At 41.5% G+C, this 24,832-nt stretch overlaps 1 protein-coding gene across 5 annotated transcripts in view; it reads left to right on the top strand.

Annotated features, from left to right (window-relative positions):
• The first annotated feature begins 205 nt into the window (after positions 1-205).
• LOC126390814 (phospholipid-transporting ATPase ABCA1-like) overlaps positions 206-24,832 on the top strand; it is a 39,762-nt gene continuing 15,135 nt past the window's right edge. For 2 of the 5 annotated variants that reach the window (XM_050045284.1, XM_050045280.1), the window contains exons 1-12: positions 206-348; positions 4,335-4,443; positions 5,505-5,598; positions 6,727-6,868; positions 7,102-7,220; positions 12,049-12,170; positions 14,672-14,863; positions 16,863-16,952; positions 21,972-22,215; positions 22,326-22,465; positions 22,558-22,674; positions 24,049-24,243. In XM_050045284.1, coding sequence (XP_049901241.1) covers positions 4,378-4,443; positions 5,505-5,598; positions 6,727-6,868; positions 7,102-7,220; positions 12,049-12,170; positions 14,672-14,863; positions 16,863-16,952; positions 21,972-22,215; positions 22,326-22,465; positions 22,558-22,674; positions 24,049-24,243 — 1,521 coding nt within the window. In that variant the 5' untranslated portion in view covers positions 206-348; positions 4,335-4,377. Of the gene's footprint in view, positions 353-3,789; positions 3,941-4,334; positions 4,444-5,504; positions 5,599-6,726; positions 6,869-7,101; positions 7,221-12,048; positions 12,171-14,671; positions 14,864-16,862; positions 16,953-21,971; positions 22,216-22,325; positions 22,466-22,557; positions 22,675-24,048; positions 24,244-24,832 lie in introns of those variants that run through there. The other 3 variants (XM_050045281.1, XM_050045282.1, XM_050045283.1) reach the window with 3 other exon arrangements.

Here is a 24,832-nt window from a genome sequence, read left to right as displayed (position 1 = left end):
GATTAAATGTTAAAACGGCTTACCATAGGAGACAGGCAGCACAGTGCATTGATGAGGTGTTGAGGTGCTGCTGGCCCTTTAAGAGATGTTTTGACTCCGCACGTGCTTGCCATATATGGGAGCAGCATCAAACGGTGACCGTTAGTTACCTCTGCTCCGCTCCGCATCGAGCAGCACTATAAAACCCTGCCGGAGGAGAAAAAAACAGTTTTGTCAGACACTGAGACACAGAGCAGCGGAGATACTGTGGAGGAGTTCACTTTATTCACCATTTATAAGTTGTTCTGGACGAAAGGTTTCAATTTATGAGAAGAGAAAGAGTGGATATTAACACCGTTCAGGATCAAGGTCGGTGAGTTTGGAGTCTTTTTCGGGGGGATGGGAGTTTGGGGGGTTTATGAGTTTCTTTGTTGGACTAACAAAGAGATGAAAGACACCGTGTTACACTTAAAACATATTTTTATTTCACTGTGTCGTCATGTGTTGTCAGCTTAAGCTTCTGTTGTTCTTTGAGAAAGTGAGCGTGTAGAAGAAACATTTTGGTGTTGAATGCTAATTTCTGGTCGACGTAATTTTTTTCTCATTTTAACGTCGAAAAAATGAACAAGAATTGCAATGTGCTGAATGGACGTTTTATGTTTAAAGCAATGTCGTTGTTTGGGTGAAATGACAAGAACTGTCCTTGCTGGGTTTTTCACTTTTATCATGTATACCAGTATCCTCTTCCACCGTGTGTGAGGACCAGTGTCAAGCTAGCTAAAGGCAAATACAGGACTTCCGGTTAGGCATTTAAAAATAAAAGCCTCTTTGTGGCAACCTATTAATGTGATACAGACAATGAAATTAAAGAAGAAAATGAGTTGTATGAAGCAAAGCTTTACACTCTCTCTTAATGTTTTTCAGTTTAGAGTCACGGTGCAATTCTTTTACAAAAAAACAGAAAAGTATATAACAGCACCTAATTGCAATTATTTTCCAAGTCACATTTTTGCACCTTAACGCTGAAAGCACACTCACCTCACTTGTGGTCTCATTTTGCCTGACTTGACGCTGCTTTTGGTCAGCATCGCGAAGCTAAATGACCGACAGTAACCTCATTGCAATAGAACAATGAAACACAAGTCGCACAACACAAGTATATCTCAGTCAGTCAAATACTTAATTTTAATATCCTGTTACAGTGCTGACACTGGGTGGCAGTGGAAAAAAGCTCCTTATTGACAATTAACAGTCGCCTGTTTTTTTGTTGTTGTTTTTATTCCTTTCGTGTTTTGGTGTTAAATTGTCTCAATGTATGTGGGGTCAGTGTATTATTTTTTATTGCATTTATTGATGTGGATGTCTGCAGTCATGGTGCAGCGTCGACGACTTGCATTTTTTTCTTTCAAGTGGGGTTGAAGAAGCAAAACATCTCTTTAATGTAAAGAAAAGACGGTCTTTTGTCGTCTCTTCTGTGATGGAAAAACACGAACTGTCCTTCTTTTGATTAGTTTTACATTTCAAATGAGACGTCCAGTATGTTTGGGAAGCAAAGAAGACAATAGAGTTGAGACAAAAATCCTGTATGAGATGACACGTGAGCGAGGACTGATGGTAAACAAGTATTAAAAATGAAGATTTTTTTGTGTATGTGCCGCTAGAGGCGCCCTGGCTCTGCACCATTTGGGCTGCTCAACAGTCACCACAGTCCCTCTCTTATTTCTGCATAGTACGATGTATTTTCACCACAGTGTTTGTCGAGATCAGACGATTCATGGGGGGTAAATTCAGCAAGAATAACGTCTTAAGCTTCTCAGATAGTGTGACTGCAGAAAAAAATCATTAAAATCAAGCTGATGCATGTTTGATTAAAATCAGGTCTGTCACTGGGTGATAAACATGTAAACACCATGCCATGTTAAGATATCAGTCCCTAAGTAAAGGTGGGGGAGTTGTGGAGGCACAGTTCATTTCAGGGATCAAAACTGATATCCAAAAACTGGGGTTTAATTAGTATTAAAAAAAAGATAAAAACCATTCATTGTGTTTCAGTTGTGTATATTGTATATGTTGTTGTCCAACCTCGCATACAGCAACATTGCAGACCACAATACGGCAGTGTAGGTGGTGTTTTCCCCCTCATTCATGTGATAGGATTTGTGCAGCAGTGTATTAGAATACATTCAGAGAAGGAAATCGACATCTAGGCTACTGTAAAAGCAGATAAAACGTCAATTTGTGAGTCAAGACAAGCCTGTGCTCATGTTGTTGCTTTTAAGCTTGCAGCAATATAGGTATTAATGTTGTTTCTATTGGGCTGTATGAGCGTGTCATATTGTGCCTTTGTTAAACCACCCGATCTGCTTCACATATTTATTCATTGAAATGGTCAGGTGTTTATTCAGTGAATACCTGTTGGTTTTAATCATGCGTTTACGCAAGTCCAGGGCAGGTATTTTACATTGTTTGTCAATGAAACTGTTGAATGTGTGCTGTGGCTGCTGCCATTAAATCAAGTGACTCTTAGAGAAAACAGATGCACCAGTACAGGAGATTTCGTTCACGGCCGCTGTGTTGTTTGTCCATCCCAAAGGTCCTGTTGGTTTTTATTGCAAAATGTCATACATTCCAGTGCGATCTTGTTTTGATACTCATCGTCTTTTTGGCCATTCCCGCTGGCAATTATTCAGGGCTGTAAAGTACACAATCTGGCACTGTTATAGATTAGATTCAACCTGCCAGTAAGTGCAGACTCCTGGGGGAGTGGATCGTTGTGACTACGGTTAATTATAATTGCATTAGAATTAAATGTGGTGTAAAACCATCGACAACTGAATTGGTGGTGCTTTTTTTTTTTCAACCCGCAAGCAAATGATCAGCAGAGAGCAACATCACTGTGTCCTTGTTGTGCTGTTGTAAAACTCTCTATGACATCCTGTCAGCTTTATTCTGCACACAGGACATTCAGAATAATAAACACGATGGCCTTGGTCCACTGTCTTAAGAACTTGAGGCAACAGTATAAAAATAGTAATACTTGTTGTAAGATATTATTTGGACTTTAAACATTGTAAAGTACCCATTGTGTTCATTAGCACTTGTGAATGTGAGAATTTTTGTGGGAGCTGGGATTAAATTCACAGCTAAAAGTTAAATGTAAAATTGCTGTAATACAACTTACCGTCTTTACGTAAACACTGTTTAAGACCTAGGCCATGTTTTCCTCATGTGCTGTAAAGTGTGATGACCTTAATAAAGGAGTTAAGGGTCTTCTTAACCCCTGAATGGCCGACCTGATTGTTGTGCTTAGTGGCCAGGTGTCTGTCTCAGAAAAAAGGATTACAAAATGAGTTGGATAACTCCATGTTTCTGTTTTTTGGGCCTTTACTTCGGCCGAGTCAAAAAACAAGTCTGAGCACTAATCCAAGGACTTATGAATCTGCAAACAGAATTTAAAAAAAAAAAAAAGGCTGGAAAAACTGTGCTCTCCAGAAACATTTTCATATGAGATGAATCACATGCCCTTTAGTAAATCTGACAAAGCCCAGTATCAAGCAAATTACTGTAAAAGTGTATCTGCTTATTAGATTACTTTGAGTAAGCCCACTAATGCTGTTTAATCAGTGGGACGTTTCGTTTAGATTGAACAATGGGTGTGGGGATGTTTTCTTTCTTGTGACGTTCACATCAAATGTTGTATGACATGAGATACAGAGGTGTTAACAGGGTGAAAATTGTGTGCGATGAAAGGATTACTACCAACTTTCATTACATGAAAACTGCCCACCACCCACTCGTCCTCCCAGTTTGTGTAGCTCGACCTTTGGACAGATGAGTCTACATCAAGCGGACCTGAATCTGCAGCGTATAACAGCCTTACTCAGTCATCAGACCACTTCTTTTGCTGTGTGTTGCTGTACTTTTGGCTGGTCTGCGTTTCAGAACAGTTTTTATTCAATAGGTGAATTAAGATTGTTTTCTGTCAGTTGTGATTCTTTGTTTCTGATGGCAGTGTGCTGTATTTGAGTTTTTAATTTCTTTTCATGCCGTATTGTGGCACGATCAACCGGATGTTACAGCCATATTTGGTATAGTTGCATGTACATGGTTATGGCGTCTTGATGTAATGACTTTCTGTTCTGTTTTCACATCGGTTTTGTGCGTCATTGTATGTGGGATTTTTTTTGTAAGCCATATCTTTTTCCATAGGACCTGGACTGTAGAGGGTTAGTTGGCTGCATTTGTTGTCGCAGCAAGGAAAGTGTTTTTTGTTGACTTTGTGAACACTGGTTTTGCCTGTTGCAAATGTAAAGCTTGCAGTGGTTGACCCTCTCTTTGTGTTTCTGGGTTCGCAGTGAGGAGCTGGAGCGTGCTCAGTGAGGTTGGGAAGACGTCAACATGGCAGTCTCCACTCAACTGGGTTTACTGCTTTGGAAGAACTTCACCTACCGACGGAGACAGACTGTAAGTAGGAGTCTTTCAAGCTACTGACTCATAAAAACTGGACACACTCAAATATTTATTTGGTTATTTGTTTTTTAATCAATTTATTGTTTTTAAATTTTGATTTTATTTATGACCACAAAAACATTAACCTTTATAGTTAGATTTTTCTTTCACAAGTCAAGAAAAGAGAGATACTTTTTTCCAGTACCACGTGACTTGTCATAAGGGCATCACAAAGGCCCTCTAGATGTGTATAACTTTGCTCATTGATATGCATTTTCTAATGCGTATGCAGCCCACAACAGAGGAAATGATGTAATTCCCCTCTGAGCCACTTGGGCTGGAAAGCATTACAGTTTACAGATCACTGTGAGTCAGTCAAAGATGTGATGATGACAAATATACATGTGAGACCCGTGATCGTCCAGTTACCGTCTCGTGCTGGTTGATGCCCACACACTCAAAGTTATGTAAATTAGATTCGGTCCCAAGCTGTAGCATACTGGGTCTTTATATGTGATGAGGCTATCTGCATACAATTAAGCCACAAAGCAGAAACTCTTCCTCAGAGTGACCGCTGTGGCTGCTTGACATTAAGTCCAGTTATTTCCAACAAAGGAATACAGTGCATTTTCTAAGACAGAGTCTTTCTTTATCCCCGCGCTGCATGTCTGCCATGCTGGTTAAGTCTGAGACACAGGCAGCTGACGGAGAGGGGCCATATGGAACAGATGGACATAGTCCTCTAAACCCTGCAGACCTTGCGCTCTGTCTCGCTCTGTCTCCCCTTATTAACCCATATACTTTACCCAGACTCATGGTGGGATTAATGTTTACAAAGGACAACAGCTGATAGCCCCCTCCACAAACACATGCACCCAACTCATGATGTTTTTTTTTTTCTTCCAAAGCAGTACAGATGATCTTAGTCAAACTGAAAATACACAAAGGAAAACTTGTCACTGATTTGGGATGATTAACTGATTTGTTTCACAAGTTTTCGTTTCCTAAATGTGCAACATCTTCTTTTACTTCCTTGATTAACTTCTTTCATCACCCTTTTTGTCTTGCTTTCTCAGATCCAGCTGCTGATAGAGATAATCTGGCCCCTGTTCATCTTCTTCATCCTGATCTCAGTCCGAATACATTATCCACCCTACGAGCAACATGAATGTAAGCAGACAGGGAGATTGATGAAGGGGAGGGTGGTACTTGACAGATTTCTTTTTTTTACTTCTGTCAAATCTAATAGGAGAATAAGTTTCATTGCTTTTTGAGGCTTTCAGATTTCAATCAATTTTCAATATAATAGTGTATGTTAAGCCATTGTCTATTTTTAGCCATATTTGTTCTTGCGTCTTGGTTAGATCAGTGTTAGTCATCCAAGGTTTTAGTGTCATTGCCACAACAAGATCGGTCAGATTTGTCAACATTTGTTTGCACTGTGTGAACGCGTGATAGGACCTTTAACTCCTGGAAAAGTGGGTTGCTCAACTTTGGCCACGTTTCAACTCAATATAAGATTGTCACTGGTCAAAAGCACAAAAATGGTATCAGCATTTCAAAAGATATTCTCTGGTTTATTGAAATCCTGCAGGTATCATCATGATTCAGATGGGTGTGATGCCTTCATGCTGCACAAGCAACCTTAGAAAAGTTTGTGCGCGTTAATTCCCTATTTGTAAAAACAAAACAAAACATAGATACAAATGTCTTTTCACAAGTCAGTGTGATCCTAGTTAACCCAGTAAACTCAAAAGAAGTAGGTCAGCCTCTTGACCCCCTCCTCGCCTTCTACACTTATCTCGTCAGTATAATAGCCAGTTAACCTCAGTAAGTCCCAGCAGTAGCAGTTAAGTTAGCAGATAAGAGCACAAACACTTGTAAAGATAATGTCCTTGCTTGAGACAGCTGAGTAATTATTTACACACAGTAGAATATGTTTTAGGCATTATGTTTGTTTGGTGGAGAGTTAAGTGGTGAGGCTAATTACAAGACATTTAAAATGGAAACAGATGACTTTTAAAGTCTTTTGAGCTTTAATTTTCGTACCCGGTGGCAGAAAGAATCTCAAATAGTGCGATTACATGGGCACGAATAACTCGTTTATGAGGCCCATCCTGGTTATGATCATGTTTGTGACATGGTGTTCACATGAGCATGGCGAAATCAGGTTATTTATATTCCCCATCTACATCTGACTTCCTTTTTAAGTGCTAGACAGCTTTCTGTTTTATTTATATTTATGTCCAAATTTAAAACCTACCATAAAAAGTACTTTCTGTCCCTTTCCTTTTACAGGCCATTTCCCCAACAAGGCTATGCCCTCAGCGGGTACCCTGCCCTGGGTACAAGGCATCATCTGTAACGCCAACAACCCCTGCTTCCGTAATCCCACCCCAGGCGAGAGTCCGGCAGTGGTGGGAAACTTCAATGATTCTATGTGAGTAACACGGCCTGAACTTAACATCGCTGAGTCATTGTTCAGTCAATGTGCTGTGCATATAAAAATGCGTCACTGCGCATTAATATTAATTAATCTTTTTATCAAAACAATCATTCTGACTCAGTCACAGAATGTATTATTTCAGAAAATTGAGAAAAGTTCCTCTCAGGCTTTGATTTCTCAGGAGATGTGAAACAAACTGATTTTGCTCTTTGTGTGAACGTCACCAGAATCTCCCGTCTGTTCATCGATGCCAAGAAAATCCTGCTGTACACCCAGAATGATAAAAGCTACGAGGGCTACAAGGGACTGTTGAGGGCCCTCAGGAAGATGCAGAAGAACACTGCTCGTAAGGACAAACCTTTGATTTCTTTCCCTAACATGGAGTTTTTGAATGGTCGACTGATAGATCATGTCAGTCACCCGCCCATTCACATTGATCACCCATTCATCCATTTTTCTAGGCTGTATGTTTGGACAGAAAAGAACACTCCTACACAACTACACATGCAGATATGATTCGTGTCAGTGACTCACACCTACAGTTTATTCACACATTGCTGTTGAAGCTGCTGTGCTTTAGCTCGGGGAAAAATTCATGGAAACATATTGTTTACCAAAGAAGCAATGAGTTTTTTCAGCCTACTGATCATTCAGCTACCTGAAATGGTGGTCTCACAAAATGGAGGACCTCTGTCTGTTCTATATTGTCTCACATGTTGAAATACTCCATGACATAATGTTTTCAAAATGCCCATGTGAACAGTTTATTAAGTGAAAGATACTTGTTTCAAATGTCATTTTCATTGCTTAGGATTTAGATTGTGAGGCATGCAACTCAATTAGTACAAAGTGAATGAAACTTGATCAAAGCAGATCAATAAATCAACAAAAACGAATTAGCAACACGTAAAATCAAGATGAAGTTACTGCTCAAGGTCCCTTTTGCAGTATAGCAGCTGACTGCGCTGGTGTTAGCTCGCAGTCTTCAGCGCAGCATTCAGAGTACAATATGTCCCTTCCTTATCGCTGCCTGCCAGCTGTGGTGGGCCCCTCTCCCAGAAGCCAGTGGGTGTTTCAGTTCTCTGTTATGACATGCCAGCGGCGGTGGTACAGGACAGGAAAAGCAGAAAATTGTGCACCACCCTGACAATCATTATAGAATCACTGTACAGATCTGGTAGAAATGCAGAGTTTTTCCGACTGGAATGTTGCCGCTTCCTGTCTACGAGGGGCGTCGGTCACAGATGTGATTGTGCTATGCATTTAATCGTAATCTTAAATATTGGTGCCAAGGTTTGTGGAAGAACATTTTAAAAAAGAAATAGGGAGAGATATTTATCTCCCTGACCTTGGCTGTTTTGAAGCAGAGAAAGGTCATCTTGCTAAAATAACATCTTGTTGATGACTCCACTGTGCTGACTCGGGTCGAAGCAGCCTGAAAATAGGAAAGGGGGTCGTATTGAGCTCTGCACTTACTTTACCGCGCTTGAATAGAAGTCAACACAGTGACTTTTTTTTTTTTCATTTCAATCCAGTACCCATTTGTCTGATGTGGGAGACATGCTGCGAGCAATCTCTGTTTTTTTACAGGCGACCATGTTGACACAGACGACCAGGACAAAAATAAAATGGAAAACATGTAATGACATTATGAAAAAAACACATTAACACTGTATTAAATGGAGGATATTAACACAACAAAGGACACAACAGTGAAAGAACAGTAAACAGCAGTGACGTAACCACTGACCTTAGTTAATTGATGGTTAAATAAGGGAGTCTAATTAGACTGGGTGTCCTTCTGTTTGTTCCATTAGTGTTGCTTTGCCACAGCAGTGTTTCTCTGATACACAGTTAGTTTCTATAAATAAAACAAAGGGGTATAAGCTTGGTTTCACATCAGACCCTAATGTAAGGGTAAACTGAGCAGCATGTACCTTCAGAAATTGTGCAACAAAGCAGAACAATCAAGGTTCTTGTGTTTTCAGCTACAGTCTGGTTTATTAGCCCAGAGGTACACTATGTTATGCAACGACCTCACAAAGCATAGCATGACCTGGCAAAGAGATTACACATCGGAGCAAATGAAAAAAGCTTCTATTCATTTTAATTGTAAAAAGTCTCTCAGTGTGATTGTGTGGTATGGGATGTCCTCTTCTTTTTTGTGTCTGTCCCGTCCATCTTGTTAGCAGCACACATTAGAGAGAGATAGATCTTCATCTGATCTACCATCTGTGGGTCAGAACATTGTAACTGGATTTTTCTATTCAGGCTTTTTTTTCTGAGCACTTCATCACAATTGATTTCTAAATGCACAGCTCAATCCCATATTCCACTCTGTATTCCTCCGTAATCCACGTGAGGGAATGCACCGATGTGGCACGGGGACTGCCATGCATGATGCAGGAAGAGGTAAACAGAGTGCTGCAGCTGCAGAGCGATGCTTTGGGAAAAACAGCATGGATCAAAGACCTGAGAGTCGAGACCCTCACGTGTACGTTAATAATTCAGCAACCGACGGAGATCAGCAGCGAGATTTACACTGACAGGGAAGGGGCACTGTGAAGGGTCAGGGAGAAGGATGAGCTTTTTTTCCCCATAGCATAACAACATAAATCACGCAGCACACACTCTTTTAGATGAGGTCTAATGCATTCCTGCTTTAAGAGATAGTACACGATGAAAAAGAAAAGGGTTGAGATGAGAAACTTTCTCGATATTCAATGGATAAATTATTTAGAGATAAGTTTGATTGTCAGTGTTGAGCTTTTTTATGCGCAGCGGGTTTTATTTTCTTATCTTCCCACCTGTCTGTCTTCACAAAAGTGAAGCTGAAACTGGATTTGCATAATAGAGGAGAACATCCTCGCCTTTTTTAGGCTGTCACCACCTTCATGTTTTATCTGGCTGGCTGCTTTACAAGACTCCATTTGATTCAAAGGCTTCATGTGTCTGAGCCTGATCTTATAAAATGGAGACTGTGCAGCTTTATTTCTTGAAAAGTTTGCACATATATTGCATTCATTCCTTATCACCTTAACAGTAAACATCAGCTTGACATTTAACAGCTCAGCCCTTACTTTAACCTTTAACCTAATTTCTCTTTACAACAAGGTCCTCCTAAAATAGCTCACTGGGGAAGAGAGAAACAACATAACCTCACAGAAATATCCTGTTTTTGGACGTCTTACAAACAGCTCACAGAGTTAGATGTGCTCAGATACAGTCCAACAAGTTAGTGCTCCCCCAGCTGTCTACATCATAATAAGACTTAACTTAATTTCACTGCTATTAGAATTCGATTCAACCATCTTTTCCTGATCAGAAGTCCCTGGGCATTCAGGAATGTTACTTCATGCTTGTCAGCCAGGTATCAGTAGATTTGAGAAGATGTGCTTCCACAGAGATCGCAGCCTGTTTATGGACAAGTTTGACCAGTGAAGTCACTGATTGCTCAGTGTGCAATGTCAGTATTGTCACATTTACGGAATAGGAATAGGAATAGGAATAGGAATAGGAATACGCACTGCCAGGAGCAAGCACAGACTTGTGTAAGTGTTAATGTAGGGCTCGCCCTTGGATGTAGCTGGCACTAACATAGGAAGAACAAACACAAACAAGGTTTGTCACTTCTTTTGTTGTCTCACTTCAGAAAACCTCTCTGCTCCTGATAACTCAGAGGATTTAAACCACTTAGGCAGTGCAAACAAAGACAGATAAGATAAAACAAGGAAATTGACTACAACACGCAAGCACCTTTGCTGACTGCACAACGAGACTTTCCATCCAGTCTGGTCTGTCCTCAAGGGCCTTTGGATGCAATGCACCATGGGAGCTGTGATTTCCTACTGGGACACTGATTAAACCTTATTAGCACTCCCTGGTTGTTCACCCCCGAGAGTCGAGGTCACACACATGCATATACAGGCACAGGTGCACAATTACACACACACATGCACAGAGGCCCATGGAGAGCACTGACGGTAAGGATGTATGTGCAACACAAACTCCTACCCCAAAACTTAAATAGCACACACTCTGGTGCACAGCCACAGAGGCAGTAGGGGAGAGTGACACCACACATGTGGCCCCTGAACACACAGAGACACACTGTTCTCTTTCACTTCCTCCCAGGGGAGGTTCAGGACAGTTCAGTAGAGGCAAAGTGTTTCCTGTTTGTGTGTGTATATGTGTGTGTGTGCATCCCATAGCTTTAAAAGAAGTCAGAAAAGATAAACTGGAAATGAAGGGAAGGGAGGACTCGAGGGAGTGGGAGTAAGATACTTACTAACATATACAACAAAAACTCAGCTTAGCAAGAGAGCAGAGCTGTTATCATTCATTCTTTGTAATATTTTTCATTCTGTTAATCTACACGAGGAAAAGTGTGTAAACCTTGGTGTGAGAAATAATCAGTAAGATTTATGCGAACACAAAAGTGTGCAGTTACACAACAGATAGAAACAGCGCTGTTAATAACCAAAATAACAGCCTGCGGGCTACAGCAGCTATTCCTGTTCTGTCTGCATGATTCCCCTCAGTGTCGCCCAAAGTCCAGGACAAGTTCTGGTACAACTTGTGAGTGGTTGAAGGTAAATGGGGTAAGAAATGGCTCCAGTGTGCAGAAAAGAAGGTGAAAGGTAGAAAGTGGAATTTAGAAAAGTAGAGTGTGAGAGACGGGAAAATTGGTAGGCAGTATCTGGACCAGAGTGGAATGCCCTGTAGTAACCCCGGTGTACAAAACTCAGAGCTTAAGAGAAGAGAACAGTGTGTCTGCGTGCGTGTGTGTGTGCGCGCGCAAAACCGCTCAGCTGACTCAGGCCAGTTTCAGAAATGGCTTGACTTCTTTGGAATGCAGCAAAAGTACAAAAAGCTCTCAGAGTGTAGAGATGACTGTTTGGAATTAGATGTATTTTCTGAATGTCTCTGAATATTTAGGCATTTTATGAACAGTCACTTTACAATATACACAAGAATGCATTTTATTATTATTTTTCACATGATCATGAGTTGTGAAAGTTGTCTGCTAAACTCTAATGTACAGTATATCGTGCTGCTGTGTGACCTGGTATTATGAACCACTGAAGTAAGATGTCTTACGTTTTATACCAAAGAGAGTTTTGTGTCTTATAGTATGTTGATGCACTGCTTCCATGTCTTCCTCCTTTCTTTAGGTTTCAAGCTAAAGGACTTTTTGCGAGACAATGAGACCCTTTCCCACTTCCTGCACCACAACGCTTCACTTCCTCATCACGCGCTGAAGCAGATAGTGGAGGCTGACGTCAATCTGGAGAAGGTAGAATATTACGATTTTTCAGTGAGCTGATACAGAACGATGAATACACAGAATGATCACAAAGACACACACACACGCAAAGAAAAAAACTGAAGGTTTGCTAACTCAAGTCCCTCTTCCCTGTTGTCACCTACCACTACACATAAATTCCAAATCTGTGGGAAACACTGCACATATTTCAAAGTTTATTCATAAATCCCGCTCTCCCGTCCGTCAACATTTCCCCATCAGTAAATGACAGTGATTTACGTATTGGTTTGAGATTTAGTAACACAATAAATAGTCAATTGTTGTAAATTTAATTATTGAACCACATGGGAGAAGGCTGAATGTCTCAGGCCGCCACCAGTATCAGCTGCCCCTACTGGCCGTGGCAGACAACAGCACAGTATTATTTTGTGTGCACCCTTTTTGTTTGTCCCTTTTCACATGTGATAATCATACTCCCCTGGCCACAGTGCGCGTGCATAAATACAATGACCTTGGCTTGACAGCATCTGGTGGGCCGCAGGACTCTGCTGTGGCACAGCTAAGCCCTTAATACCCAGTAGAAAAACTACTGTGGGTGAGGGGTAGCTGGGCAAAGAGGCTGTTAGGCATCAAAGGCCCCCCTCCCATTCGTGTCTTCATTATATTTTTTTCCCCACAAAGAAACAAATTCTCTTTCGGATAAGAGTCTATAAGTTGATTAATATTTCTGGCCTCTTCCCAGTTTCATTTTTCAGGTTTCCATATTTCTCACTCAAGTCTCCTCTCCCTGAGTCATTGTTCTCTCCTGTGCTTAGTTTAATTCCTCTCCTCATGTGCATCATTTTTTCCCTAGCTGACATGATGATCTATTTCCCAGCAGCCACACACACATACGCACCTCTCCCATTAAAATCAAGTGGGTTTGTATAACCCAATATCATGCGCATACGTCGACAGATCCCGCTACCTACATCCACCTCAACAACAGCTCCCAACCCGGCCCACCACATTATCCCTGCTTTGCAATTGGAGCGCTGGCGTCACATGACTGCTTCTCTCCCCTCTTCCCTCTCCCCCCCATTTCTCCTCACGTGCAGAGACAGAGGCTCAAAGACAAACTCACGTTACACCGTCTGATTCCCTCCTACCCATCCCTTTTTCCCAGACATCTATTGATCAGAGAAGATGACTATCCATTAGTCTGTGAAGGTCATTCGGAACATTACTTAAAGAGAGGAAGGAAATTTAAGGAAAGCTTATAACTGCTGTGCCTCTTGTTATATGGAATACAGTCATTTAGTCAGTTGCTAATAGCAAGCGATGAGACGCAAGAGAGGAAACACATAAATAGATTATGATAAAAATTTCTTAAGGGAAATGTATATTTTGAGTTTTCCATCGGACGTTGAGTCTGATCCCCACTCCTCCAGACTTACCGCTGAAAGCCCTGATGTTTTTCTGGCGAGAAGATTACCAGCTCTGTGTGTGTGTGTGTGTGTGTACAGTTTGTAGTCTGACAGACATGATGGCATAACACAGACTGGTCAAGGACATCTAGATGATAAGTCAGTGTGCTTCCCTCTCACTCCGTCTCACTCACACACTCACTCACTCACTCACTCACTCACTCACTCACTCACTCACTCACTCACTCACACAAAGACACACACTCATATGTGAACATCTTGACTCTGACAGAAAAAACAGAGCCTCCGTCCAGTCCTTGAACACTCTGATGTCCCAGAAAGGGGACGTTCTGTTACTCCGTCTGCACAGGCGCTGCTTTGCTTCCTCTTCCAAATGTGTTAAATCACTTTTGAAAAAAATGAGGGAAGCATTTTTAAAATGACAAAGATGGTTTGATCATAAAAAATATGTCAGTTTTTTTGTGAGTCAGATGAGTCTCTCGGTGCAGAGTTATACTTGGATTACATTTCTTGTCAAGAAGTCCTTGGCAAGCCCCACCGTTGACATTCATAACATTTCTGTCCCTTATGGTTGCTCGGTAACATCTTCCAGTGAGCATCATTGTTTTGTTCTCATACACAGCGACATAAGAGTCTGTTAAGAGTCAGGACAAAGCATCTAGGGTACTCTGTTGAAACACAAACAGTCGCACTCACCACATATTAATGCAATATTACCTGTGAAGGCAAAGTATTCCAAGCATGATGTAAACATACTTATCTATATCTTTGTGTTTGCTTTGTTCAAGAGATTTTTATTCTCATGGAAGGGAAATAGAAATGATTGTGCAGGTCCTTACTGAATAATTATTGGCAGGACACTCGGCTCTTTCAAAGCAAAACATTTATTTTATAGTGTTAACTTAAACTGAAGAGTCATGATATAACGAATCCAACTTGAAGGAGATCAGTCCCTTGTGCCACTGTTCCACTGTGCCAGATGTACATTTTCATAGATATTTATTTTTTAATATATATTTCTCTCCACCTCAGCCGTCACAAAGTTCTGAGCACATATAATTCTGTACTCTCTCTGAACCACTGTGTCTTTTTTTCTCTGTCCAGGTGCTCACCAAAGGTTTCGGTTTCCACCTCAGAGACCTCTGTAACACCACGCCCCTGGAGGAGTTTGTCCACATTGCCGACCACAACGTGTCCCGTATGACCCAAGAAATTATATGCAAGTCCTCCAGCGACTGGCTAAACAAGGCCCAGAGCCACTTCCTGTCCAACTTGGACTTCCTCAAACCAATTCGGGTAAGTTCATCCGTTGAGTCAAACACATTGACTAGTTGCTGTTTTACAGTGGATTTGAATTTCGACATCCCAATCAAAACCCACTGACTAATTCAAAATAGAATAAAATGTTCTTTCCAAAATGGCAGTCAGACAACACCGTGAAATGCTTTCAGTTGTGCAAATCAGTAATGACCAAACCAACAAAATAAAGACCACACTATGATAAAATTGATCTGTAGTTTGTCAGTTGTGTTGACATATTTCACCAGGTCATGGTGTCCTCCCATCCATAGTCCAAAAAGATACAACCTTCCTGTTTTAACTGGAAATCACATAATGTCATCACTGATATGTGTTGCTTCACTGCACAGTTGGGTGTCCACCAAAATAGGCATCATCAGGGTGCATTAGTGCCGATATTCCCAGAAAATGCAATACTCTTCAGTCAGCTGGGAGTCATATATTGTTTGGGAAACAACAGATGTGTCTCCTGTTTTACAGGCAGAAATATTTGTTTTCCATTTAACAACATGGGTGTTTACTGAATATGAACTAGGACATCATGAACAAGTACACACATTCCACACAGAGATGGAAAAACACACCCACAATGCAGAGACTGATTGTAATGGCCCTTTGAGGTCATTTTATTGTGTCTTCTAAATGGGAGCCACTGACTGTGACACTCACATTATGTGACAAGGGGACTCACCAATCAAAGCCAGACACCCTTGTTCACCCAATCCCCAATCCTTGTTCCTTTAGTCCTTTCTGTTAACTGTGAAACTTTGGGCTATCTGCATTGCCTTGTTTTCTTTACTCATTTTCCCGTCAGCCTCTCATCCGCCCTCCACCCTCCCCTGTCCAGCGTCAGCTCTCCTCTGGCTGTATCTTTCCCCCTTCTCCCATAAAACCCGTGACCCAAATGTGAGTCACGATGGTGAGGGTTGGCAGGAGGTGAAGAAAACATTGTGTTCCGTAGTGCTGATCTGTGGTGGAAGAAACAGACAAAGGAAGAGAGGCAAAGTATCATTATTGAGTCAGCAATTCTTTATGACCTAGAACCTGTAGAGCTGTGTTTGCTGTCCTGTTGAAGAGATTAAAGAAGCTGCTCTCTTGTCTCTTGATATGAGAGCATTATCATTTCCTGACTCACTGTGGACCTCATTCACCCAAAACTCACCTTTCTCTTCGTCGTCTTCAGAGGAACTCACTTTCCAGAATGATGATGCAAGAATGTAAAATCCTTTCCAAGAGGAACAAAATTGTGCAAAAAGTGAGGGCAAGAGGTCTTGCACAAGTCAACGTCCTCCCATTAGTTGCTCAGTGTGTGGGTGTATGTGTGTGTAAGAGAGAGAGAGGGATAGAAATCGTTAGGTTAAGAGAAAACGAGAAAGAGGATTAAGCAAAAAAGAGAGCGAGAGAAAGTACTAGAAAGCTACAATATCTTTCTCTCTTGCTAGACGGTTGTTCTGTCTTCAGCGACACCTGTGCTTTATCAAGTGTCAGCCTTTCCAGCAGCTGACAGTTTAGTGTGATAGACGAGAACACACACACACACACACACACACACACACACACACACAGTTTGACAGACTGGAACATAAGAGGTCAAAGCTACGCTGACCTGTTGTTTTTTCTCGGTTCCCCTCTCCCTTAACCTTTGACCCCAATGTTTTTCCTCTTCTTTTTCTCCCACCTCTCCTTTACCAGAGCTTATTTGTACCTTCTAACCTTAAATATAATACTAAAGTGAATAAATGAATAAAAAAGGAGGATGATATAGATGTTAATAAAGTATTACATGATAAATAACAACTAAAAACATTATTAAGATGATTAAAAATGGGCTAAATGGTAAGCAATAATTGGAAATACAGTTTCCAGATTATCAGATTATTATAACCAGCCTTTGGTTGTTTGTGTTTTTCCAGGATATGTTAACTGTGCACAGAAACAAAAAAATTACAGTGTAAAATCTCTGCAACGCAGTAAAGATGGCTTTTCTCTCTAACAGAAGGATGTGAGGTCGGATCCCAAATTCGTCCAGGAAGTCTCGGCTGCAACTGACAATCTTCTGGAGAGCCTGGGAGCACTGGCCGTGGAGGTAAATATACCAAACACACACACACACACAAAGAGAAAACAACCCACACATGTTATATCACACAGGCCTACTGAAATATTTACTTCCAAAGTTCAGTCTCCAAAGGGTAATGTTTAAAATCAATTCTTACCGAGAATCGGCTCTCTATGGAGTAATTTGATTACACACAAGTCACATGTAGTAGTAGTGCAAGCTGGGTCAGTTGGGTCAGGGCCATATTGACCATACTAACACATATATGTCTGCACAAACTGATTCAGGGAATTTCATCGGGTCATACAAAAAGGGAAATGCCCCAAGGCCCCAAGGGGTTAACAGGGGCAAAGACCAAAGCAGAAAAAGAGATTTTTAGAAAAGCTGCTAACGTGGTTGCATGAAAAAATGCAATACTGACGCATATTAACGATACACTGCTCCTCCTAAAGGTCAGCCAGCCACTGTGTAACCATATGGGTCTTACATTTCAACATTCAGCCATGTTAATATAGGCTTTGTTCCACCACAGTGGGCTCTGACCTTCTGCGGATCTCATTCCCCCTCCTTATTCTTTTTCAAGTGACGTAGGTTTCACCTCAGATTACTTTGCTGCATAAAGATGACTAATAACTAATTTCAGTCTACATCAGAAGGTCGGCAAAAATATCTCTCTCAAGCTTAAAATAAGAACAAGCGGTGTGAAACGTGTGAAAAGAGCCTTACTCAGCCAACCACCAGGTGCACTGTCTTCACAGTCTTACATACACTCACAGTATAGGATCACACGCACGCACATCCGCACGCTCTCATGCCAGACCTGAGCTTATGTAACCCAGTCGTAGCTGCAGTCAGCGGTGCATAGACACGAGCACAACACAACCCCCTTTTTTCTCTCAGGCGCCATCTATGCTGAGTTGACAAAACATAAAGACCCAGCTGGGTGTGCACGAGTGTGTACATTTGCAGGTGTGACAACACTTCCTGTCAAAGCAGCTGTAGGGACATCAATGAACTTGTCTTTCCACCATATCCAGTTTTTTTGGCCTAGCACTGTGTGAGGTCAATGATTAACATACACAAACTCATGAAGAATGTAAAAGCCAAAATTAAAAGAATGTTTACCAAAATCATTCTTGCACAACTTCCTCCTGGGTTTCACCATGTTTGTGTTTGTGTCAGAACCAGCTCTTGTTGTTCTTGTGCTTGCTTTAGGCTGCTGCTACTTCAGGTATGACATGAGAACACACAGTGGCATATTCACTAAAAGAGCATCTGTTGACTCACTGATTATTTTGTCTCTAACATAAACCATTCCTCTTCAGTGTGTATTATTGAGTTAGAAGCAGATTATATGGGTTTACTTAGCTGGTTGGTAGATGAGGTAAGCGGCTGGCAGAATGGAGACATGCACTCATGTAACCTCTACTTCCTAACCAGTAATCATCTGCAGGCTGCGCTTCAATCCAGGGCTTATCACTGTTGGAAGGCAAAAAGAACCACAGTGATAATGTATTTTCAAAATGTCTCTTCAGTGGTCAAGAAAAAGCTCATTTTCACATTGTGAGCCATGTGAAGAGCCACATTAAAGTTCTGCCAGTGGAGCGAATATGTAAAAACACAACTTTGTATGCACTTCGACAGGCCTGTTCTTGGAATTTTACAGAGCCAGTGTCAAGGAGAAAGTCTGAAACAAAATCAGTTGCACTTTAAAAAGTGACTATTCCTCATCAATAGTGCTCACCAGCCATGCTCTTGATTTATTGTTAAGTCCTAATTAGTTTTGGTATTCTCCTTAACTCTTTTTCTGTTTGTAAGTAGCTTATTTTGTTTAGCTCAGAAGGCTGGCACTGCAGAGATTTGAACTCCTAATAATCTAAACTCCCACTCATTTCCAGATTATCACAACAAGTTATACAAAACCCTTCATTATGAGTGCTGGTATTTAAAGAAAAAGGGTAATTAATTTCCCCTATTACACGCCTAACAAACGCGCACTCTTTTGAATAATTTATTCCAACTTAAATCAACAGGCTTCTCGGGAACATTAGTGACATTTATCTTCTTTGTATTGTTTGCCCTAAGTAGCTTAAGCAGTTGCTTAGCGAAGCGATGGAGAGTTTGCGGATAAACTCTAGTAACCTCTTTGCTCTAAAACCTGATCACTGTCATGGAGAAATGTACAACCTGATATCACGGAATCATCGATCGGAGTCTCTAAATTCAACCGAACCTCTTAGAGAGCTGATAGATGATATGGTCAGAATACAAAGATGTGTTATTTTACTGAAGGCTTTACACAGATGCTCATCATCAATATTTTCACATCCATTTGCTTTTTGCTTTACTCTTATGCCTCTGAATATCCAGGTCACAACCTGATTTAGATGTACAGTGGTTTAAATGTATCATTTCATGTTAAAAATTAATTTATGATTGGTGCCGGAGCTCTAGCTGTGTGCTGGAGTGGAAATTTGAACTTTAGTAACCTCACACAGGCTCAGCTACGAGGTTACTGTGGGACGATCCTCTTCTGCTGCCTGCCCATCTGTGTGCGTGTGTGTGTGTGTTTTTCACCTAGTCACCCAAGTTAACATGGGCATCATCCCTCTAGGGAAATGGCACACATACTCAGTCACACAAAAGTGTTTTCAGCAAAGGCAAATGAATACTCAGTCGCACAGACCAACAGAAATTTTTGGCAGGCGCAGTCACACGCACAGACGTCAAACAAAAACCTACTTTAGAAGATAGTGGTTTTTGTGTGTGTGTGTGTGTGTGTGTGTGTGTGAGCATTTGACACCAGAACAGGAGGAACAAAATGGTGTCTGAGGTTTCTGTCAGTCATTGCTCTGTTTTTGCAGCTCCTTTAGCCTCAGGCAACAACAAGACAGACTTACATTTACAAGTTCATATGCAACACATACACACCCTGAGACCTTTACAATGCATGAACACTCACAGACAGCCAAACAAGAAAACCACCAACACTCATACCCAGATATGCTCCCAGTGCATCACAACACACACAGACACAGTTCTTTGCGGGTGAAAGAGCAGGAAAGAGACGATGTGATGTGGCTGCAGGCTCAGCTGCAAAGCAACCGCATACAGAACATTCTCAGGGAGGGCGCAAAGCAACCGCATACAGAACATTCTCAGGGAGGGCTTGTGTGTGTGTGTGTGTGTGTGTGTGTGCGTGCGCATTGGTGATCCGAGACGCAACAGTTCTCTCAGTCTCACTTTCGCTTTGTTGGAAAACAGTGTTGAATATCCTGTCGACGGGCAGAATAAGAATGACATGCTGCAGACTGGGCAACACTAGTTGATTTGAAATTACACAGTCCACTCAGGAAACAGTGTTATTTGTTCTGAAACAGCCGTGCATGGCGTGTCCGCCTGCTAATGTGTTTGTGCGTGCATGTGTGTTTGTATGTCAGTGAGTGATGTGTACTCAGCAACAATTGTCAGTATAATAACGCTCTACTTATGGCGCCTGCGGAGGTTTGCCTATTTGGAGAATGACCGATAGTAACCTCTCTTTGTTCTCTGCCATCCAGCCTTCTGTGCTCATTTCCACCTCTGCTCTGCTGCAACCCCATTTCTTTCTTTCTTTCTTTCTTTCTTTCTTTCTTTCTTTCTTTCTTTCTTTCTTTCTTTCTTTCTTTCTTTCTCTTTGTCTTTCTTCCTTCCTGTCTGTCTTTCTTTCTTTATCTCTCAGTCGCTTGTCAGCTATCTCTTACTCCTTCCCAAAACCACCTCAGGAAAAGGTGTGATTTACTCGGCTTCTATTCCTTGCACTCAGAGCTGGAGCTTATCGTAAGCCCAAGCAGCCTCCCGCAGTTCACGCTTAGGAAACAAAAGCTTCCCTCTTCTTCCACCCTTTCTTTGTTTTACTTGCACGATAACACAGAACCCCTCCTTTCATTCCTTCCCTATCACGAGTTGCTGACATAATTGCATGTGCAGTTGACCAGTTTTGAGACATCAACGGGGAACTTCTGGCGACTTGTCTCTTGACCTATAGTAACCTCTGTGTGAACCAAAATGAACTCAGTACTCCCTTCCGCATTATGTAACACCGGCTTCTTTGCTGATGTTGGTAGAATATTAAAGATAGTTTCTCTGGTGACCAGAGGAAATGGTTTTGTCGGTATGATGAACATGAAAATAAAACAAATATGAGATCTGTTTAGACTCAACTGGGTAGATGTAAAAAAAAAAAAAAAAAGAATACCTGAACAGCAGGAAAAAAAGGAGAGAAATACTTTGTGCATTAATGTGAAATATTGAAACTTATGTAGTTTAGTTCATCTAACTTCACCAAAAATACTTAACTTATACTGAAGACTTGGTGGTATAGTTTCACAAAACTCCACCAACATGCATCATGGTTGCCTTTTATGTAAGAAACAGTTTGATAACATGCAAGTAACACTCCAAATGATGTCATATATGCTATCTGACCTCTCCTCTAGAGAGACATACATACACACACACACACGCGGGGGGGGAGATAGGACTGGGTACAGCAGTTAAATTTATCTTAGTCAGGCAGACGGCTAAGTGCTAAATGTCTCCACCCAGCAGCGCAGCAATTGACTCCCATGTCTAGAATACCACTCATAGTGCAGCTGATAACCTTCAATAGCTCCAAAACTACAGCGTCATGCACAGCACACTCTCACACACGGGGGGGGGGGGGGGGATCTTATAAGCTGCCTCTGTTGTGACAGGTGATAGCCTTTCTAATGTAGATGGAGACGTATTCATTTCACTTTTCACACTGTGAGTTACAGTATATGCGACATGACAGATTCCCTGAAGGATGAAGCATGTACACAACAAGTTGAAACACAGCTGTGATGACACATGGAGCAGATATGACATGCAGTAGATTCAGCAGACTCGTGAACAGCACAGAGAGACCTTGTTCTGTTGCTGGAGGCCCCTTGAAATGACATACTGATATACTGTGTGTATACATTGTGTACCATCGGCCAACCACCATCATGCTAATGTTTCTGTTTGGGTCTCTCTGTCCAGCTTGCCAGTATGAAGAGTTGGAAGGACATGCGTAAGGAGATCCTGTATCTAACTGCGAATGCCACAGGCTCTCCAAACCAGATGTACCAGGCTGTGTCACGTATCGTATGTGGACACCCTGAAGGAGGCGGCCTCAAAATCAAGTCTCTTAACTGGTATGAAGACAACAACTACAAGGCACTATTCGGAAACCATGGCAACGACAGCGACAATGAACCTCTTTCTGCTTACGACAACTCTTCCAGTAAGTGTCCAAACCACCTGAAGCAACCTTGTTTTGTCCAAGGTCAGTCATTTACAAAAGGATGACAGACAAGGTTCAAGACTCAACATGTCTCTGTATTTATATTCCAGCTCCGTACTGTAACAACATGATGCGGAGCCTGGAGTCCAGCCCCATATCCAGGATGATCTGGAGAGCTCTTAAGCCTCTGCTCATGGGGAAGATCTTGTACACCCCAGACACTCCAGCCACACAGAGAATCATCCATGAGGTACAAAAGCCCCCTCTCATCTTTGTAATCCCCATCAGAGTCATGAATGAAGCCCCGCTGAATGAGACTGAGCGTGTTTGCGTGTGTTGCAGGTTAATAAGACCTTCCAGGAGCTCGGCGTGCTCAGGGACCTCGGAGGGATGTGGGAGGAGATGAAGCCCAAAGTTTGGAACTTTATGGAGAACAGCGAGGAAATGGACATGGTCAGGGTGAGTGGGATGCACTGCCAATACACACGTACACACACAGACACACATAGGTGTGTTGTCTGTCTTCTTCCTGTTTACAGGAGGGGTTTGAAGGCAGTAATCTGTGCATCTCTGTCACTTCAACATAATTATGTGATGTAGGAAGGACCATTCAACTTCTGAAGCCTCTGCAGAGGTCCACACCCAGACTGCTCTAGTACAGATTCACATAGTGATTATATTACAGAATGTCTGACTGCACCGGATGTCACATAATGAGTGTATCCTCTTGTTGGCTCTGCACGGGATGATTAAAGAACTTGCAACTATGAAGAAAGAGGACACAAACAAAGACATGTACATTTTTCATACACGCTGGTGTCTTGTGAAATGCAAGAACGAGAAAAATGAGCGACTAATATCCAGAAAGAAAATTCACCCGGAAGGGCCAAAGAATTAAGGTCAACCATAAAACCTGACTAATTAAAACAAAATACAGAGGAATATTAAACGTGGAAATAGAATGCAGGTCATGCAGCAGTGTGAAACCATAAACTTGGCCTCATTTAAACCATTTGTCGTCGCTCTGTTGACATCAAATGGAGACAAGCACACACAGTGGTATGTATACAGTGGGTATGACATTACTGTCACTCTACCAGAATGAGCCATTTGCTACCGTGTTCTTATGCAAAAAGTCTGTATCAGATTACATACAGCTCTTAACATGGCTCTTCCTGCCGAGAAATGCGCATCACTCCTGGTTTCATATGCAAATTGCATGAGCACCACTTCCACCTAGTGGCAAAAGGTGATACTGTAAAGCACAATACATTGTGAGATATTTGCGAAGAACATATATATACACCTCTAAATAACAATTAAAACATTAAAATAGAAAACTTTGAGTCCTGTTTCTGTCTGATGAACCACCATTTGTATTACTAACATTTAATTTTCCATTTTGTACAGTCTGTCTCTGCTATTTTAGCCAGTGTCTGTCATGTAATAGTTGTCTCTGCACGGGGAACAGGAAATGGCTGTGATAATAGAGATAATGAATTTGAATAAAGGCTGGAACAGGCGTAACAAAAAAATCTAATGACAGTAAATTAGGTCACAAGCCACACAACGAGATACACAAACACACGGCGGTAATAAAGGTCACGGAACCAAACAACCTAAAGACATACAGTGATTATTCACTGTTTATATTTTTCAGTTTTGTGACCTTCATTTTATAGCTGAAGAAGACGTAGGTTAATAAATAAAGTCTTATGACACGAAGACTCTGAGCCACCTGTGACCTCTTTCCTATTTTAGGTTTTCTTTATCATAAAAGGTAATCGATCATTGACTCTCTATAATTAACAATATAAACCTTCTTTTTTGCAGACCCTGCTCCAGAATAACGCCAGTGCTGCGTTTTTTAATGCCCAGCTCAGTGGGACTGAGTGGCGTGTGTCAGATGTGTCGGCTTTCCTGTCTAAGGTCTCAGAGGACCAAAGGCCTAAAGGATCCGCCTATACCTGGAGAGATGTCTTCAACGAAACCGACCAAGCCATACAGACAATCTCACGCTTCATGGAGGTTAGTGTATTAGTGTATTGAAATTGAACATATTCATTACATAAAATGTCAAACAGAAGTTGACCTCAAAGACAAAGAATGTAGAGCGTGTTATGTTTTCATATACAGACGTGTAAAATTCTTTTACTGTGTAGCAGGCAGCTCTTGTTTACAGGGACAGAGACAATAAATCCACATTTGTATGGGTCTCAAGTTGTGTCTGTATAATAGATGTTATCTAATATCTTCCATTTAGGTCAAGATGTAAGAAAACCTAGTGGGAAATAGGTTAAATACTGTTTGCCCAAATAGGTAATTGCACAGCGTTTAGATCCAACACAACTATAAAAAGCCTTGAAATCAAATGTTCTCTCCCCTTCCTTCCTTCACCAAATCGAATCACCTCCGTGCTGTGCATCTCACTGCTCCCTGCCTCTGTGTTATGGGTCACTATGACAGAGCCAAGCCGAAGCGAAAAACAGCCACCACTGAACTCTGGCCAAATGTTAATCGATTGTTTGTGCCTTAGTGAATTGTTGTCTTACTTGTCTGTGTCAGCAACATTCTTCATTGAGACGTCTATAAAATAAATGTGAACTAATAGCCTTGT

This window comes from Epinephelus moara, chromosome 5, assembly GCF_006386435.1.
Source record: "Epinephelus moara isolate mb chromosome 5, YSFRI_EMoa_1.0, whole genome shotgun sequence".
Taxonomy (NCBI): domain Eukaryota; kingdom Metazoa; phylum Chordata; class Actinopteri; order Perciformes; family Serranidae; genus Epinephelus; species Epinephelus moara.
This window is presented reverse-complemented; position numbering and strand designations above follow the sequence as displayed.